We start from the raw sequence: 19661 nt of genomic DNA on the forward strand, positions 1-19661 counted from the left end.
TTGTTGTTGGGAGGGAGAAGGAAAAGATTAGTGATGGGCGCAGTTTGCGCTAACTGGTTAGATATGCAGCTACACAACTGAAGTTACAGTTTGTCTCAGCATTTAGTATTAACACTTAGGAAATGCTTAAATTTTTCAGAAGAGCTATACACTGATGGAAGATCCAAGGTTTTACTTTTATTACATTTTTATGGCAAGGCAATTGCAGTAACTGCAAGTCAAAGAATAAAACAGACCAAAGCTAATATTATTTTCATGAGGGTTTTTTTTTCTCTTTAGAAGGATGCTGTGATCATATGGCATGCCCAGGTAGCTTCAGAGACTTGGAATTTTTTGCTAAAACAGTAGTAGCTAAAAGTATGCTTCAAAGAAGGTGGTGAACATCTTTATTATGAATTGTACAGTCATACAAGGCATTTGTAACACTGCTGTGTACGTGAACTCTTGCCCTTCAGGATACCAGCTCCCTGGGATTTACAGGGTATCTTACCTCTGATGGGAAGGTTGCCAACAGTGGTCTAGTGCTAATAACTAATACAGTATTTTCCAGAGGAATTCTTTTCTCATTTTTTAAGAGCAGAGCCAGCAGTACTTGTGCAAAAACTGCATGATACAGTTGCTCTATGGCAGCATGTGTCCTGGAAAAGAAGCGATTTTGCCTGCTGAACTGCAAAATCCTCTTTAGAGAGTAAATGATATAGTTTGCTGTCAGAATTAAAAGGAGTTGGAGAGGAGGAAAGGAGAAGCAGAGGGGCTGGTAGTGGTGTAGGAGCAGCTCTGGGACCCCTTTTAGTTGGCTGACATGGCTAAACCAAGTACTTTTGACACTATGGCAGAGCAGTTGTGAGGCACGGTGGTATATGGAAATGTTCTGGCTGACTTAGTAAACTCTACAACATTTTGTTTGGCTTATAGTGTTGTGATAAACTGCCTCCAGATCTGGTCAGAGATATGTAATTTGTTGGATTTTAAAAGTAATAATTTCAGTCTCAAAACTGAAATAATGTTTTCCCCTTCTCTTTTCAGTATGGATTCAATATGGTCATGTCGCATCCACATGCCGTTAATGAAATTGCACTAAGTTTGAACAACAAGAATCCCAGGTAGGCTGCGCTTGCGTTTAGAGAGTTTAAGAAGTAGGCAAGTAAAGAGTACCTAAAAGGGTTTTGCAGGTGTATGTTTATGCATAAACCCATAGCAAAAATCAGACTTCAGTCTGAATTGGCTTAAATCTGTGTAACTGTGAAAATAAATGAGCAGTTGCCGTCTAGTTTGACAGTCTGAGAGACCTGGGCTTATTCAGCCTGGAGAAGAGAAGGCTCCAGGGAGACCTTAGAGCAGCTTCCAGTGCCTAAAGGGGCCAACAAGAAAGCTGGAGAGGGGCTTGTAACAAGGGCCTGTAGGGAGAGGACAAGGAAGAATGGGTTTAAAATGACAGAGAGAGGCTGAGACACTGGCACAGGCTGCCCAGAGAAGCTGTCACTGCCCCATCACTGGAAGCGTTCAAGGCCAGGTTGGACAGGGCTCTGAGCAACCTGGTTTAGTGGAAGGTGTCCCTGCCCGTGGCAGGGGGTTTGGAACTGGATGATCTGTAAGGTCTCTTCCAACCCAAACCTTTCTGTGGTTCTATGACTCAGGTGAAAGTTTGCTGCTTAAGCACTCCAGCAATATTGCAGTGCAAAGAAGACCCTGCTGATAATGAGCAGCTTAGCATGGGATTTGCCTGAAGAGTAGGAAAATCTTCACAGAGTTTTGTTTGAAAGTTCCTTAGGTTTGAATTTTTTTGTGAGGAGGCTTCATTCCTGTTCTGTGTTGGGTTGCTGTTCAGCCACAGCAGTGATGTTGTAATTGTGCAGGGGAAATGATGGCTGTGAAGCTGTGTGCGCTCTTTTCCCCCACACACCTGTGACCCTGGCAGCCACTTCCAGCAAAGCCTGGAGCCGACAACCTCTTGCATGTCTAATGAAACCAAATCTGACATACTGATGTTTGCAAGGAAAGGTAAAACTTGAAGATGAAACAAAACTAAAGAGCACTATATATGTGTGTGTGTATATATATATATCCTTTGCATCGGTTGTCTGCTTGTCTTTCACTGCTTGAAATTTTGTCCTGATGGAAGTAGGTACTTCCTTCCTTTTCTTTCATTTAGCCCTAAGTCAGCAAGCCTAGGAGCCTAGGCACAGGATAGATGGGAAGGGTATAGGAAGTTTATTGTTTTTATCATTTTTGGTGTCCTGTGCCTGGAAATCAGGTGATCAAGAGAGCCTGAGTTTTCATTTTTCAAAGAAGTGGGTTATATAAATTTCTGTTTATAAAAGAAGAATTGCTTTCAAATCTGGCTAAAATAATCTGAAGACAAAACAATGTTAGTGCTGTTCCAAACTGATTTCTTTTTTGTTTTAGCCTCATCATAATTCTTGAAGAAACCTGAGGTTTGATTGCTTAGGGTTGGTTGGGATATGCAAAAAAGGGAAGCAGCAGCTTTGAGATGCTGCAGAGGTGATCCCATTCCCAGACCATGCATGCTGTGAGCTGAGTACTGCAGGATTTGGCAGGCCAGGTGAATGATGACTGTAGGGACTCCCTCTTCTCTGGTTGTGCCCATATGGATGCCACAGACACAGCTGTACCTGTCTGCTCCCTGTCTCCACCCCAGATGTGTGGGCAGCTGGTGGGTGAGTGCTCTAGGCAGCACTGGAGACCTGCGTATCCCCTGAGTGCACTGCCCACAGAGATCACCCTCCCCTCTCTCCACACACATGGCGCCTAGCCTGCCGTTGGAGGGGATAAGATCTGTAGTAAGAGCTCCTTGATGCTATCTGAAAGAGCTTGGGTTTTCTTCTTGTGGCAGGAAAAAAAAAATGGATGAGTAAGAATTGAAAACTATACATTTAAAATTTCCTAGGAAAATGAACATTTTATCTGGTTTCCAAAGATAACCTTGACACTTTGAGAGCCAAAAGGTATTTCTTTTTCTGTAACATCTGGTTTGAGTCAGTGCTTTAGCATGAGACTAATTTCATGTGTCTGCATGATTTTACTACCTGCTCAAAGCTCATCTGGCCATAAAGTCCAGTTGGTGCTTTTGCCTTACGTGAACCCTGTAAGAAAATACTGGGGATGGTTTATATTAGGATTACACTGAGTCTGCTGCATGCTTTTCTCTCAGTACTCTGTTGTCTTCCCTCATTAATATGCCTGTGTTGTCTTCCCTCATTAATAATGCTGCAGTCAATGAGTTGCCCAGATTTCTCATTCAAGAGGGGAATGACATGCTAAGGCATCCTATACTTACTGCAGTGAACCATGTCTTTTTTTTTTTTTTTTTTTAATGGCTATCAATAATACAAATTATAGAAAATAATTCAGATTTGTATCAGGAGAAATACAGATTTGAATTATAAGCACATTCATTAAAAACTGGGCTTAGTGAAGTGGGCTGTGTTGCCATGAAGACTAATGGCTGATGTGTGGTGATCCTGGCTTGTGTAAAACTGCCTTCTCTTCGGGTTTGTGCAGGCGAACTCTCCAGGAGAACAAGCTGTCAAAGGCTGACATTGTCTGCCTTTACCAGAATTATGCAACTGCCTTTGGTTTGCTTGAATTTCCACAAATGCAGTTTGTGATTTAAAGTTTTGCATGTTTTCAATAGCATTAAACTGGGGCAAAGCTGCATGATCCTGGGAGAGTCAAAATGCCCTGGATGATGCATCTTGCAGATTTACTAGTTTTTGGAGATTTAAAAATACACAGGATGTAAATCACGTCTCCCTATGTCTCCACATCCGTTTCCAGCAGGTAGAAAGAAGGTGGTTCAGCATGTGATGGTCATTGATGGTTACTGTTTCATTTCTTCACAGGACAAAGGCCCTTGTCTTAGAACTTCTAGCAGCTGTTTGCCTCGTCAGAGGAGGACATGAAATCATTTTATCTGCTTTCGATAACTTTAAGGAGGTACTTTATTCTGCTTTATTAGAATTTGGTGTGTGTGTTGATAGTCCTCTTACTATTGGCTATGGTTTTCTCATTCAGCTAGATTTCCTAGAGTAAGGATTTTCCAATACCGTAGATTTGCCTTAAGTCACTTTGATCTGCAAAGAAGTAGACAGTGATGTCAATGCCATCATTTTGTTCATGTTTGGGTGTAAGAGCCGTAATCCCAACAAGACGAATCCAGACTGTGAATTGCTCCCTTTACATTTTGGTCAGTCAGGCTGTGTTCCTGAAGTGAAAAACTCATGGAGCTCTTGAGAGTTTTACTCCAGTTCTTCTGTCTCTGAAACAACCAGGAATGGTGTATAAGGTCTCCCATTTTCAGAGGTGTTTACACAAGCTCTTGAAACCCAAACCTCCTGGTTTTACTGTCAGTACGAATTTTATTTGCGAATAAACTACAAAATCAAGTGTCTCTGATGGAACACTGACTGCTGAAATCAATACAGGTATTCCAGTTGGCTCAAGTGGGACAAAAAGGTGTCATTCATAGGTGTATATGTTCAAGTGTATCACATGTTTGCATATAGCAGATAGTGGGATTTGAGAACATTGTATGAAGGTTCAGAAGCACTAGTAGGGGAATCAAGTCCTAGAAAGCTGCTGTTATAGTTTTTTTTTTTGATATTGGTTATATGTGTGGATATATTATCAAAGAAAAAAATGGATCTAGACTTTCCAGCTCAAAAATTGTTAAGACTTGATGAGTCCTGACTGGACTATGTATAAACATGTAGCATGTTTTTCCTTAATGCAGCTATTCCTTTAAGTGGGTTAATGCAGATGATCAACAAGCGAAGTTGTTTTTTGGTTTTTTTTTTCTTTTTTTGTTTGAGGAATTATTTCTGGTTGAGAGATAACAATCTCTGATTTACATTCCCTGTAAGTAATTGCATGTTGTAGACAATTAGCTGTGTTTCTGAGGTGCTCATCATTATACAGAGCCAGAGCAAAAGGTCTGAAGTAATCTCCAGTTCAGGCCTGTTGTAGAAACCTCAGCTTTGCAAGACTAGATCTGTCCTAGCTATGTTGTGTGTGCAGAGCTACTGAAGGAGAGAGGTAAATGGGAATGACACAGCTGCTGGTGAGGCTTCCCCAGCAGTGAAGTGGAAGTCAAGCTGGAAGTGTTTGTTGTTGTGACCATGGACAAAGCTTTGCTTCTAGGATACATCAGTTGGAGGGATGGTCAGAACATGGAAATAAGACATTCTGCTTCCAGAATGGGAAGGTCTTCAGTTCTTTAGTGCAGCACAGAACTTGAACTTGTCGTTTGGGTCCTTAGTTTATTCATCTGTAGCCTTGGGCAAGCTGCCAGTATCTTTGTCTTTGCACCTTTCTGAAATGAAGGAATCATGGAAACAAATGCAGATGAGGTTGTTAAGAAGAACAACTGGGTAATACGAGAGAAGTGCTTTAAATGGGGAAAGTACTGTAAATATGCAAGGTACAATGTTGTTATTCCAGTCTTAAATTCTTCTGGCAATATACTATAGAAGAAATACGACTCATTAGGAAGGACGGTGTGAGGGATTACTGATAAGTTGGGCAAAACACCGCTGGCTGGGATGGTCGATAAGCCTCGTTAAATAGGCCCTTCACGTACCACAGGGAAGGATGTGTACAGTCCCATTTACTTTCCTACCTTCCTGGCATCTTTAGTCAAGTTTTTGCTCTGTCATCTCTCTTTTCGCCTGCTGACATTCATAGAATCATAGAATCATAGAATAGTTAGGGTTGGAAAGGACCTTAAGATCATCTAGTTCCAATCCCCCTGCCATGGGCAGGGACACCTCCCACTAAACCATGCCACCCAAGGCCTCATCCAGCCTAGCCTTGAGCACAACCAAAGATGGAGTATTCACAACCTCCCTGGGCAACTGATTCCAGTGCCTCACCACCCTAACAATAAAGAATTTCTTCCTTATATCCAATCTAAACTTCCCCTGTTTGTTTGAACCCGTTACCCCTTGTCCTGACACTACAGTCCCTGATGAATAGTCCATCCCCAGCATCTCATTCAAAAATTCCTGTGTAAAACATTCAGTTTATCTGCCATTATTTACTTATTCCATTCCTGTTTGTGCTTGATCAAGTTGTTTGCTGTAGTGGAACTGTTGGATGTTGCAGGTGAAGCGAGTGTGCAAGAAGGGGATTTCACTTTTCTCAATTCTGCATTTAGCTGTTCTTTTTATCTAATTACGCTGTTTGTTTCTTGTTCTGTGCTGTTGTTTTCCAGTTTCCTCCTAGGCAAGTTTTCAATAATGGTTTCAAGTTTTCATGTTTATAACTATTCAACTGGTATATTGAGAATCTCTGAGTTGCTGACATATAAAGTACTCAGGGTTAGATTTCTAGCAGTATACTTCCAATTTAAATTGCTGTAAGCTCAATAATGTTTGTGTGGCTTCTGTAACTATGCGTTGCAGGGCTGCATAACTTTTCTGTGGTCTTTCATCAGGCACTGTGTGAGTATTTAGGACAGATTAGACTTGCTGAGCTAGATCTGTGCCACTCTATCTCCTTGCCATAAAATAACTTCAAAAGAAACCTGAACTCCTGCCTTACACTTACCCTGTAATAAAGTCAGTAGGGAAAACAGGATATTTTGGTCCAAATTCTGCTCTCATTTACATTAGGTTGAACATCAAATATTTCATCAAGCTTTGAGCTTTGTTCTGATGTAAATGAGAACAGAATTTGGTTCTCAGGGTCTGACTGAGGTGGAAAACCACAGTTGATATGAATCTTGTCAAGAATTCTTTTTGAAAATGACTTTTCATTTGAAAATGTTTTTACAGGCCAGTCTTGTTCTGGCTGGGCTCAGGGTGTTCAAGTGGAGGACAGTTTGTTTTGTTAAGCTGTCTCTTGAAAATTGTTCTTGTCCAGTTCCTTCACCTGAAATCACTCATTTTTGTGCTCGGGTTGTTTCTCTTTGCAGGGGACTTGGCTCTGCACATTACAGATGTAGCTCAGTGCTCGCTTTTCAGTACAGGGTTAAGATCATGTTGTACAGGTAATTTCTGAAAACAGAGACATGGAGCTATTTGGAAGCCACCAAGAAGGTACAACAAACAAGGAGCTTGAGATGGAATTGAATAAAGCTGAATTCAATAGAGAAAAAAATACAGAACCATTGTTACTGACAGAGAATGGAGACCAGGGGAGGGAAGGAGCTTCACATAGTCGCACTGGTGGCAGGGAAAGTGAGACCCGTGTTTCAGGCCAGTGAGTGGCAGAGCTGTTGAATACATTTATTTATTAATTTTGCCAAAAGGCAGGAAGCAGTTACAATGAAATCTATGTCTGTTGTATAGAATGAATCAGGAGTTTTAAGGGACATACCAGTATTATTTTCTCATCTGTCTTTGTATTGTGTTGTGTAATGTTGAAGGAGTTTGCATGTGGAGAGTACAAGCAGAGTTCAGCTCATTCTTTCCTAGTGCACATGTCCGCTTTCTGCTCCATGTTTTGAAAATATTTGGCATTAACAGAACAGCAGCTTCCAGCTCTATGAGAGAGAGATGCCCCAAATGTACTCACACCTTCTGGGTTTGGTTGTTCCTTGCAGACCAGTGCTGACGTTGGTTGAATCACGCTCAGTTTCCAACCTGAATTCAGCTCTATCTGTTTTCAGGAAGTCTTGATCTGTGTGATATGGGAAAGAAAGTTCAAATTAAACTGCAAAAACCCTGACACTATTTGTCCCTGAGAAGGTGGATTTTTACACTATCCCATGTTTCTCTTTTGAAGATGTTACTTTCATAACTCTCATCGTTTTTGAAGTCTAGGTGCTTCTTAGCCCCTATGTGACAATAAGCCTCATCTGCTCAGCTAAGTTTGTACTTGCGGGATGATCAGGTCTTGCTTGTGAGGAGCTTGATTAGGCAGGAAGCCAGTAGAAGTTTTGGGTTAGCTGCAGCTGTTCTGGGTGTCATCAGGCCTCAAATAGCTTCTGAGGTGTCCCAGAGCATTGGGGTGGTGCTGGAGGCTGTTGCTCAGGCCCATTAGCAGGAACAGGATTTTGCTTTCAGCTACTGCAAGTAGCTTTGAGTGTGCTCCAGCTGCCTGCACCCTGCACCTGGAAAACTTCCTTTTTCAGAGTGATGCTCGACCGAATTCTGCTGTATTTATTGCAAATAGTTGAAGTTACTGTGCCACAGGTAACGTATAACTTGCAGATGTTTGCTATTCCCTTATCTTTTTGACACTTTGTGGCCTGCTGTTGGTTCTGTTTGCAGCCACCTCTTATTCCCACCGCCTTGCACTGAAGGCAAACACTGCTTGAATGGGGTATTGCAGCCTTGACTGGGTGAGCTCCTCAGTATGGCCACGATCCTTGCCTTTACCCACTTGCCAGCGGGCTTTCTCAGCAGTGTCTTAGTCCTTTGTGCTTGTTTCCATGGATTTGTGAGAACTGGCTATGCGTTTTTATCCAAGTTGCCTCAGATTTGTGTTACGGGACAAGCAAATGCATTTCAGCAGAATGCCAGGGGAAGAAAGGAGAGCAAAGTTAGCTGCAAGACAGCTTTAGAAGAGCTCCAAGGGTCACAGACCAGATGCTAAGAGCTTGTGCCCCACTTAAATTGAAGCAGGCTGAGGGCACTGTTGGAAAATAAAATGTATTTTCCTAATGCTTATTCAGAGTAGTTAATTCATTTTAATAGTGTGATTGCATGTGTGGGAATACAGAGAATTTGGCTGGTCTTTTACCACCAAGAATAAACCTTTGTTTTACCATTATTTCATTGCTTTCTCCCCTTACTGTTTCCTGGAAACGCTGTTTGGAATTTGCAGAGGTGCATTGTACTGGAGCTTAGGCATGATTGTGTCCTGGTGAATCTGCCTGTGGCCATCAGAAATGGTGAGAGCCATCATGGTGCAAGTGTGTGGTTTCTCACACTCACTTCTGCTCACTTCACATAGACGTGGCATGGAGACAGTGCTGCTTAAACCACAGCATAACCATGAGGTGGTAACTCACTCAGAACCCAGAATGAGCATTGTTCAAATCTGCCCTTGGTGTCTGCTTACTGACATCTTGCCATAGTCAAACTGCTTTTGTTCATGGCTGCCTTGTCAAGGAAGGATGTTTTTGCGTTGATGAGATTCTACAGGTTGAGAAGATCTTTTAATCACGACTGCCATGGGCTGGATACTTCTAATATGTAACTTGTATGCCAAGAGCAAAATGCTCAGGAAATGTTTTACTGAAATTGATATTGGTTGGAAGATAAAGATTTTACAGAGCTGACAACAAGTGTATGAGAATAACCAAACCTGCTATTCTTGTGTCAAAATTTCTGTGGTGAGATAATGGTGTCTTCCACAGGTTGAAAACCCAGGCGCTTCGCATCCGAGAGTGCAGCTGTAATCCCAGTCAGCTGAACCCTGCCAGGTCTTGGTCCAGGAAACAATGTATGGGAAAATTCATCTTTCTACCTGGCTGGCATTTTGAATTGGGGGAAAATAAATTTTAAATGTAGCAAACTGCTGAAGGGGGAAATTTCAGCACACTGCAGATGTGTGTGGCTTGACTTCATCAGTGGGATAATGAATGGCTGATTACTGGCTGTCCCCATCTCCAAGGCATGGGAGGAATACCCATAGGCTCGTGTCTCCTGAGGCACAGAAATCATGTGGACAGGTTATGAAGTCGGGTGAGAACATCCAGAAATAGAAGTAACACAAAAGTTGTAGTTCAACAAAATTAAGGCTTGTTGAGGCTATGAGTGTTTTCCAACTCACTTACGGCCTTGCTTCAAAATTGAAATTTTTTGTGGCATTTCTAGTTTGCTGTTTTATTTACATGATTTACATGGTTTTCATTTACTGTAAGCATAGCAGCCAATAAACGAATAGCTTCCATAGGTTTACAGATATGTTGAAAAAATCATAACCCAACAGCACTAATGCAATCGCATAATGAAAACAGTTACAAAGAAGTTTTGGGTTGTTTTGCAAATGTTAATTTCCTCAGCTTTACTTAAGATTTGAAAATGATAGTTTCTGAATATACTTCACAGCACTCTGGACTAACATTTAACAGAGGACAATCTTAGATCCTTAGGCAGCTTTTTGTTAATCTCCATTTTAAATATAGCAGAGCTTACTTTCATTACAACTCAATATTTCTGGGAAAAGACCAGAGGACTCTTCCACTTCCTCTTTTATTTTTTTTTTTTTTTTTTTTGATAAGCACAATAGTAGTTCTAAAATGAATCCAAACTGAGGAGGCAAAAGAGTTGACTGGGATCTGTAGTGAGACAGAAAGCCAGTCTGAAATAATCTTGGCTGTCTGCAGCAAACCCTTACTTTGGCTCTCATCCAGCAAAGCAGTTAAATTGCTTATTATGCAAGCATATACCAGAATAATTGAATTCAGTAAGGTGAGTGTAAGCACTCTTTTTGCTCCAAGACCGAAAGAAATGCCAAAAAATACATTGGAATTCAGGTAATCAAAAAATTTTGGGGAATCTCATCATCTGCTGGTTATTCCAGCATCTGAACTTCCCTAGGTGCTGGAAAGAGAAGAGCTGACCTAACTTGTTGGAGACCAGGGGATGAGAGAGGAGCTGGGTCTGGTACGATGGTGCTCCCTCTTGTTCTAACATCAGTTTAATTGACTTACATGTTTGCTGCTCTAAAATATCTGACAGGTGAGAAGAATTGTGATCCCATCACACGTCACCCAGTTGTGACTATTAATGCTGAGCTTACGGAGGCCATCTGTAAGCCAATTCAGAGGGTTCATCTGAATTGCTGGGCAGCACCGTGAAGGCTGGGGCATGGCAAATGAACCTCATTGTTTACATCCGTCTGTTTTCACTCCAGCGAAGTGAGACAATATTGTTCAGCCCTTGATTTTCAGAATGCTTAATTCAGAGTCAGATTTATCTTATTTGAATGATGAATGGCAGCACTGAAAACAGCAGTTCTGAATTATTCTTACCAGCCATTATAATAACTCAGTACTAGAAGGAACTGTTTGTAAGTGCTGGAAAATGCATTTGTTATCTTTTGCACTGCAGTATTTTGAGAGTGTCTTAACCCCGCTGGTAGAGAAGTAAAGGGTATTTTAACCTAGTAAGTATTAAATAACTGTTTACTTAACCAGTAACTTATGGGAAAACTCATTTTTTGTTCTTCAGCAAACTGCAAAAATATCAGCATGGTCAGTCCAAACAAAGTGTTCCTGTGGAGTGCTGCTTGCCTGTGGTGGGATCTGCTGATCACAGTGGGCTGTTGTGGGGGAGAGAAAGACAGCATTGTCCCTCCAGACAAAGGAGCACAGACAGGAGAAAAGGTTCACAAAGTGTCCCATGAATATTTTTGGGTTGCGTATACATCAGCCTGTTCATAACACCACATCCAGTATGGGCTGTATTCATCTACACAGTGCATATTTGCTATGAAATCGTACTGGCACTTCTTGCTGTTACAGAACTCAGAAGTTATTGAAGGAGGAGAGAGCAGCTTAGAACAACCTTTGGGCAGCTAGTTAGATAGTCATTTTAACATCTGCACTGACAGAAAATGTCCTGTGTAGCAAAGCCTTTCCTAAGGTCTAGGTATTTTAAGTTTGGCACATCAGGGAATTGTTTTCCCTGCCTTGAGGTCACTGTTAGCTGCCTTTGCCATGCCAGACCATATTCACCTCAAATGTAAATACAGCCAAAATGATTTAATTTTCTATATGGAATTCGGGAACTCCAGGTATTACTTGCTTCCTGGCACAGGGCATTTTGTTTCTATGAACGTATGGTGCTAGCTCAGAGCTACCATTCTCTTCCCCTGCTTTGTTGACAGACTGGCACTCACCTCGAGGCAGTTGCAGTAGGTAGTTGCTGTGTGTGGATGGGGCACTGCATCTCCAGCTTAGGAGCATCAGTCTTCCAGATGTGGAGAAGAGAGCAGTCGTGCAGCTGCATCTTGTAGTGTGCGTTTTGTACGGTTGGCCAGCAAGCTGAAGCTCCAAAGCCTTAAACACTGCTGGTGTTTGCTGCCGTCTCCGTATTGAGCATGCTGTACTTGCTTGTGGTGAGGTTTAGTTAGGAGATGCATTCTCCAGCAAGATGAGGTGGTGCTTCGTGTTGTTAGATAGCTGTTTGAGGTAGGAGGACAATGGACGTGCTTTGGTCAGCCTGCATTTTCACTTTCTGCCTGACACTGCACATGAAAACATCTTCAGTTTTTCCAAAACACCCTTGTTGTCTTTTGCTGTCCGTCCACATTGCCTTTTTGGAGCATCTTACAGTAATACGGCCATGTGAGCAGGAGCAATGCGAGGATTGTCGTAGTGGAACTTTGCTTTTGAGTGGTCTGGATGTGAGCTATATGACCTGAGCTGTATGCCAGGTGGATATGGATAAAATTGTCACTAATTTTTTTGTAATGGTTCCTTTTACCTTCTTATAAGATTGTATTTTACCTTCGTAATAGATCTGTGATGGGTTTACTTAGCACCCAAAGCCTTTCCAGAGAAAGGACCCTTCGTGGGTGGTTTTCCATAAAGCCACATTGTTCTTCTAGAATGACGTGGGCTTAATGCAACCTAAAAAGTTTTTTTCACAGTTTAAGTAGAGACAGAAGTTTTTTTTTATAGCTGTGGTAACCCATTTAATCTTGCTTCTTCATCGAATAATGCTAATAAAAGAAAGATCAGCCTTTCTTAGTCCCAGCCATGCTTTCAAATAACAGACCCTGGAAATTTATTCAAATATAAATGGCAACATATGGTTTTATGTGGTGGGATTTGATTTTAGCATTCATCTTGGATTTTGGCCAATTTTCAGGCTGTAGGCTTCATCTATAGTTTCACTCTCTTTAATCTTCCAGGATAAATTATATCATTCCATGAAAGGCAGTTCGCTGTCTCTGGTAATGCACATGTTCCCAGCACTGACTCATCTGATGATAGTGTGAAATAGCTGCAAGTAGCCACTGAAAGCCTCTGTATTCCAGCTAGCCAGGGCTGCTTGCATTCCTGGATCAGCAGTTCTCTGCTGGGTCTGTATCACTTCAGGTTGCTCCCTGATTTAATTAATCAGCCATAAATGGCTTGTAGTTGTTTATGTCAGCTTTCCTCATCCATGTGGAATGGTTTACATTAGATTTCCCAGAAATCAGTCCTTCTGGCTTTTATTGTTGAGTGATTGCGTACACCATTGTTATGTTTCTTTCCACAATACATGATTTTGTCTAAATCATTTTCTCTGAAATGGGTACAAGAGAGATGCTGTTGTTTAGAGCTCAAAGTTGAGATGAGCCTACTTTATTCTTTTGTGATGTTGATTTTTAACTGTTTTGTGGGGAAGGGAGAGTATGGAGAGTGCTAACTGAAATACCATCCCATTTACTATAGCAGGAAAAAAGTGGCCTGGGATGATAATGTAAGGATAAGTGCACCTAAGCAGGCCGTGGTGCAAGAGGAGATGGTTGCTGGGGTTTGCTTTGAGCGAGGGTTGGATCAAGCCCAGTGTATGCCTCCAAAATTATGTCAGTGGGCAGCTGCTGCCTTTGATCCTTTCAGTGCCAGTAGGTTCCTGAAACACAGCCAGATTCTTGTTTTCTCTGGCTCTTGCTGACAGAGGCTGGTCTTTTCCCAGAGTTTCGTCTCTTTTCCTTCTGAAGGGTGTGTTGCTCCTGCATGGAAGCATGTGTGTCCTGGCAGGGACATATGCCACAGCAGAGCTGTATGCAGCTGTATGCCTGTAGGCTATACCCTGCCAGGATCACTTTTGGTGGGCCCTGGGTAAGAAGGTGCCTGGTAGGGCATTTGTGGTGCAAGTAGGTCACATTGCTGCATGTTCAAGGAACTTGAGTTTCTTCAAGACAATATGATTCCCGGTCATGCATGCAGAGAGCAGGGGAGACGGATGGGATGCCAACAGGCACTGGTGGTGTCTGGTGTGGAGATGCTCTGGATGAGCTAAGGGCACTCATCCCACCGCATGCTTTTAACTGCATCAGGCTTGTGAAACCAGGATAGCCATGCCAAGATGCTCATAATGGTCTCCCTTTCTCCCTGTTTTCCCAGGGGTGCTCCTGGCCACTTTGGATTTGAGTTTGGACATTTGGTAGCTTGGCAGAGCCTAAGACTCTTCACCAGTGGTGCCAGCTCTTAATCCACCTGAAAAGCACAGCACACTGGAAGGCTGGGGCAAAGGCTGGCTCGCTTGCTCTCAGTTTCTGCTAAAGTTGCTCTATCGGCAGTCTGCATGCAGTGTTTGTGTGCAACTTCAGCACCCTCCTAGCAGGAGCTATATGAGTAGGGGTTGCGGAGCCTATACAGAGCCCATTAGTTGCAACTTGTGGGATTATGGCCATAAATATTGATGGTAATGTTATCAAATAGTTCATCATAACCAGTGTCCCTGTCCTCTCGCAGAGATCCAGTGGCAGAATTCCTGCTGGTGACAGGTACTGACCACAAGTATCTGAATAATAACACAGTTGTGGCAATTTTGCTTAGGAACAACAGAAGTTGTATCACATACACCACAAGTATGTTTTATTCAGTTGTAATAGCAGAAGTGTGGCAAGAGGTCACCCAGCAAGCCATTTCTTGCAGTACTTTGCAAATCTTGTGATTAGCTCAGTTTAGGTGCTGCTAAACTCTCTGTGACTTCAGTAAGGTCTGCTCGGTGCCTTAAACTTTGTGAACTATAGGATAGATACAGGTACAAAGAGGAAGGTGATACGGGAATAGTAATAATAATGCGTACTTTGTAAAGTTTTGGGAGTATGTAGAAACCTTAGTTGGGAATTTGGTTTCCTTGTGGAGGACACAAACATAGAAATATGTACAAAGAACTGGTACTTGCCCCAGAGAGGATAGCTTCTAAAGAAGCAGCAGCCAGTGCTCTGTCTTATCCTTAATTACTATCCACTGGCTAATATCATATAACAACTGGGCCATGATCTGGTTGTTAAGGAAAACAGCAGCTGATGTCTAGAGGGGTGTGCTGCTCAGAGGCTAGTCAACCCTAACCAGACAGCCTGGGTTGGAGGTCTCACTGCTGTGTCCCCTGCTCCTGGTCAGTATCTCCCAGTGCTCCTGAGACATTTGAGTGAAATCTGGTTGAGGAAGGAAGGAGCCTCTTGGGCTCACTGAGGGTTTTGCTCCTCAGTAGAAGGGAAGTCTCAGTTCTCCAGATGACTCTTTTTCAGGACCTTTAAGAGCAAAATGGCTTCTTTCAGAGCAACTTCTGTCCCTCTGTAAGCAGCCAGCATCTAAGGAGGGTGAAGCTGGGAGCAACATTGAACGCTGTTAGTGCACAGATGTGCCTACCCAGGCAGTTACCACTTTGTTCAGAAGAGCGTGCCTGTGCTCTTCGTGAATTCACTCCTCAGTTTGACAGGAAAATCCAGCAGGTGAGAGAAGTCAACTCATGGTGCAGGGTATGAGGGCGCTGTCAGTGAATTTGTTAACATGTGAGACATTTTGCATTTCTCCCATCATGTTCATCTGACCATGCTGGGGCAGCTGATTGTGGGGCAGCTCCCTGCACTGGCTCCTAGACCTACAGCTTAGGTGTTTAGAGTAGTCCATTTGTGTGGGGACAGAAAAAATATCCCAAATAATGCACCACAGAGGGAGGAGTTGCAGTTGCTAACTAGAGAGAATGGGGGAATGGGTGCATCTCCTGGTGCTCATCTGTGCTCCCTTCTGCTTTCTGACTTACTTAATATCTTGTGACTTTGGTGTAGATTACTCTAGGTCATTTGTGTGCTGAGAAAAGTAGGACTGAGCCAGAGAAGCTACTGGGAAGTAGTAAGATTTAACAATATCCTGCTTTATCTTAGATCTTATTTCTCCCTCAAATTGCTTGTGTTTCCTGCCAACACCCCTGTATTACAGCTCTGTAATTCTGAGCAGCTGATAGTTAGGCTGATGTATTTCACTCCCTGTTTAGCTGGTGAAAATTTTCTGGTTTTCCTCCCAGTAATTTGGTCATCTTCTTAAAATATATTACAGTGGAAAGCCAGTTCTGAAGTGTGAGAGAGGCTAAGTCTTCCTGTGACATAGCCTAGTGCAACTCTGTTGTTTATGTTTATACCATCAGTGAGTATAATTAAAATTTGTAGGAGAAAAGAGATACAAAGGTTTGTAATTGTACCTGACCTGTTAGAGGGATTTTGAACAAGGAGATGGTGTTTGCTTTTTAGATGTTTTTCATGCTCTCTCTTGCAAGCTGTAGTTTAACAACACATGGTGATTCTTCTGTAGGTGTGTGGAGAGAAACAGCGCTTTGAGAAGCTGATGGAGCACTTCCGAAATGAAGACAACAATATAGACTTCATGGTGAGTGCTATTTATCACCAGCAAACTTTGGTTTCAGTGTTTACCATGTCTGGTCCTGCTGTCATAGTCAGAGATGTATCTGTCTTATTGTCCTTAGCCTAAAATTAACACAGTAAAATGTTTTTATATTCCAACCTATATAATGTATGTTTCATTTTTAGCTTCTGTTCAATTTAGTTATCTTCAAGAGATGCCTTGTACCATACTGAAGGTAAGAGGAGAGTGGCCTCTTGGTCGTGTGTGCTATTTCTCTGTGGCAAAGCAGCAGCTTCTGCAATATCAAGATATGTATTCTGTCTGTGTGCCAACATCTTCAGAGTCACAGACAAGGAAGTGTGGGAGAGACTCACTGCAGCTGCTGTCTGTCCTTATCTGCTGATAAATATAGCATTAGTTTGCACCACTTTTAATTCCTCAGTGTGCATATGCATGATTATTCACCAAATCCACTTCCCCTGGAGCACAAGAGGGAACAGTGAGAGAGGAAGCTCTGGCTGGCACCCACAAACACCAGTGCCAGCTTGCATGTTGGCATCACGTGAAAGGCAGAGGTTGTGACAGTGAGGATGAGCCAGCTGCTTATGTGGCTGGTATCAAAAATACTTCTGTATCCATTTTTTTTAAAGTCTAAGGCAAGTGAGTAATCATGTCAGAAGTGTGAGAAATTTAAGTCCTATTCTTAATTAGAAAACAAATGCTGGCATAGTCAGTGCAGCCTTCCTTATGCTGCTCATGCTCAGTGCCTCAGATTTGATGTGATCCTCTTCTGAGGTGAGAGCAGAGCAGGAGGGCTTTCCACCCGGAAGCCGCTGTTAAACATCTGTGACACTTCATCCTGGTTTACTGCTGAGCTTTGTGTTAAAGACCTCCTTCTGCCAGAAATTAGGTGTTAAAGCATCCAGTGTGGTGCTTCCTACAGGCTTTGTACACTCCAGTGTCAGTAGCTTGCAGCCCTGATGGCCAGGGCAGGCTCACACCCTTGAAGGGACAACAGAATAAAAAGGAGGTGGTGTGAGCAAGATAGAATGGTCTCTTTCTTCTATTAAAAAAAAAAAAGTTAGTGATCCTTGCAATTTTACTCAAGTTAGCAAGCCGCTGTCAGTAACTGACACATTACAGTTGGCTTTGTTCCTTGTTACTGCAGTCCCAGTAAGGACATGTTGGTAGTCACAGTATACATTAAGTATTCCCAGATGTGCGTACAGTTTAGTCTGTAATGTAGCAGAAAGATTTGTCAGCCCTCAACATCCACTCTTAGTCATTTCTCCTGTGCTCACAGGGAGGGGTAATCGTATTTGAGGGGTGGGAGAATAGCCCAGCTTGGAGCAGCCTGGAAGCAAGAGGATGGCAGCAGCCTGCAGCCAGCCACCTTGCTGTGAGCCTTTTTAAAAATAAAATAATCCCTCATTATTGTTTAAAATATTAATTAGAGTATTGTAAGGCTATACTAGGCAATATGCATGCGAGTGTGTGTCTGTACAAGCCTGTGAATAGTCAACATTCAGACGGCACCTGAGAAAATACCCTGGTTCTCTCAGGCCATAGGTTGAAGGTAGTGACGAAATTTGCTTGAAAAAGAATAAATACGGGTTTTTTAGGTCTTGCCCAAATACTAATAAAATCTGCATCTTTGGGCTGCTTCCACCAGCTATGGGCTTGACTCTGTGACAAGCCTAAAGCTAGAAGAGAGCGCTCATGACAAGCAATTTGGCAGATCATCTCGTTCTTGTCACCATCTGGTCCTAACAAGCTCCACATGCTGTGCTTGGCCGGCGCTAGCCGGTGGGCGCACTTCAGGGGCACACAGGGAGCACTGCAGGCCCTGGCACTGCGGGAGCCTGTGGGTCACACCAGCTGTGCCCAGGACAGGCATCATGCCTTTACGCAGGTCAGGATAAAATGGGTGCTGTAGCCCAGGCTCCCGGATGTTAAGTTAAAGTTCAAGTAATTCAAGGAGTTGCAGCGACTGAACATAAACAAAGACCTGTTCTCTCAGGACCTGGCTTTCATGCTGCCCTAAATGGAGAAGGCAAGAGCTGTCTGGGAAACTGGAGCTGGAGGGGGCTGTGGTTAATTGCATGGATCGAGAGGGAGGGAAAAGCAGCAAAAAGGCAAAAGTATTCTAGAGAAGGTTCCTGTTGTGGACATTGACTTACTTCATTTTAAAAGCAACTTTCTTAGATTAGTTTTCTTTCACTTGATACATTCCTTAGTTGTGTATGTAAGGATCTGAAAAGGGAAATGAGAATTTGGCCCTAATGTTATGAGAGCCAAAGCAAGTATAACAAAAGCACTTTTGAAATAGGGGAATTTGGCTCTGGGTGGTATGACAGGACAGCAAGGTTCAGCTGGCGAAGGCCAGTACCAGCACTGGGAGGAAACAGAGTTCACCACAGGAACTGGAAAGGGTCCTGCAAAGACTTGAAACCTGGAGGTAGGTTTCCAACTGCATGGACCGGATTGTTCATTCAAGAAATGCATACATACTGAGAGGTGGGGATGGGATATCACAGGGATTCCTGAATGAGTCTCTAGACCATCTTTCTTCCTCTCTTCCTTGAGGGTATCTGTGTTATGAGTCTCACAGCTTTGCATTATCTAGGGCTGAAGTCCTTTTGGAAACAGAATGGTTAAAGTTAGTCAGTTCTACACGGGAAGATGTAACCGAAAGATTCTGACTGACCTTTGTTGGGTCCTTGTGGTCCCGGTTCCTCCAAAGCTGGGTGGTACTGGACAGTTTGGCTGGGAAAGTTTCTATGGCAGCTCAGCAGCTGCTGGGACCTCTGGCTGGAAGGAGCAGCTCTGGGCATCCTGGCCGGAGTTGCAGTCGGAGACCCCAGTACAGCAGATGCCTGCCTATGAGTTTATCCTCTGGGCCCTCCAAGAGATCACAGGAAACTGGCCAATTTCCTGTATCAAACTGGTGATCCAGCGAGTGGCCTTTAGTTCGTTCTTCCCAAAAAATGATCCAGAGATGTGGAGTCTCCTGGAGACTTTTCCTGCATGTAAAATGAGGTTGCTTCTATTTTATCTTCTCAGGTTCATTCTGAAAATCTGGGAAGTATCTCAGTAGATGTTGAAAAGCTGGTTACTACCCCAGTTGCAGTGTTGTTAGCAGGGCAGGGTTACCTCCTTGAGAAGCCCAGAAAGGACCAGGGAAACCCTCTCTTAAAGCAGCTCAGAGGGTCATAGACATGATGATCTGTGAGCTGAAAGAGGGCTGGGGAAACTTGTTCAGAGCAAGATTTGGCTGTGCCTTACATTCAAGTAAAGGGCAAACCTTTTGAGATTTGTAGCCTGATTCCTGCCACTGTGCAGGAAGTTTCCCTTACTGCTCATACCACTGGCAACCCACTTTATT

The 19661-nt window shown here is 42.9% G+C and overlaps 1 protein-coding gene across 1 annotated transcript in view; it reads left to right on the top strand.

The window, feature by feature from the left end:
• FMNL2 (formin like 2) overlaps window positions 1-19661 on the top strand; it is a gene marked incomplete at both ends in the record, with an annotated part of 148066 nt that overhangs the window by 107263 nt on the left and 21142 nt on the right. Inside the window, 3 exons of the mRNA XM_080622181.1 lie at window positions 1027-1103; window positions 3864-3957; window positions 16226-16300. Of these exons, the coding sequence (XP_080478307.1) occupies window positions 1027-1103; window positions 3864-3957; window positions 16226-16300 (246 nt within the window). The remainder of the gene's footprint in view (window positions 1-1026; window positions 1104-3863; window positions 3958-16225; window positions 16301-19661) is intronic.

This window comes from Psittacula echo, assembly GCF_963264785.1.
Source record: "Psittacula echo genome assembly, chromosome: 6".
Taxonomy (NCBI): Eukaryota; Metazoa; Chordata; class Aves; order Psittaciformes; family Psittacidae; genus Psittacula; species Psittacula echo.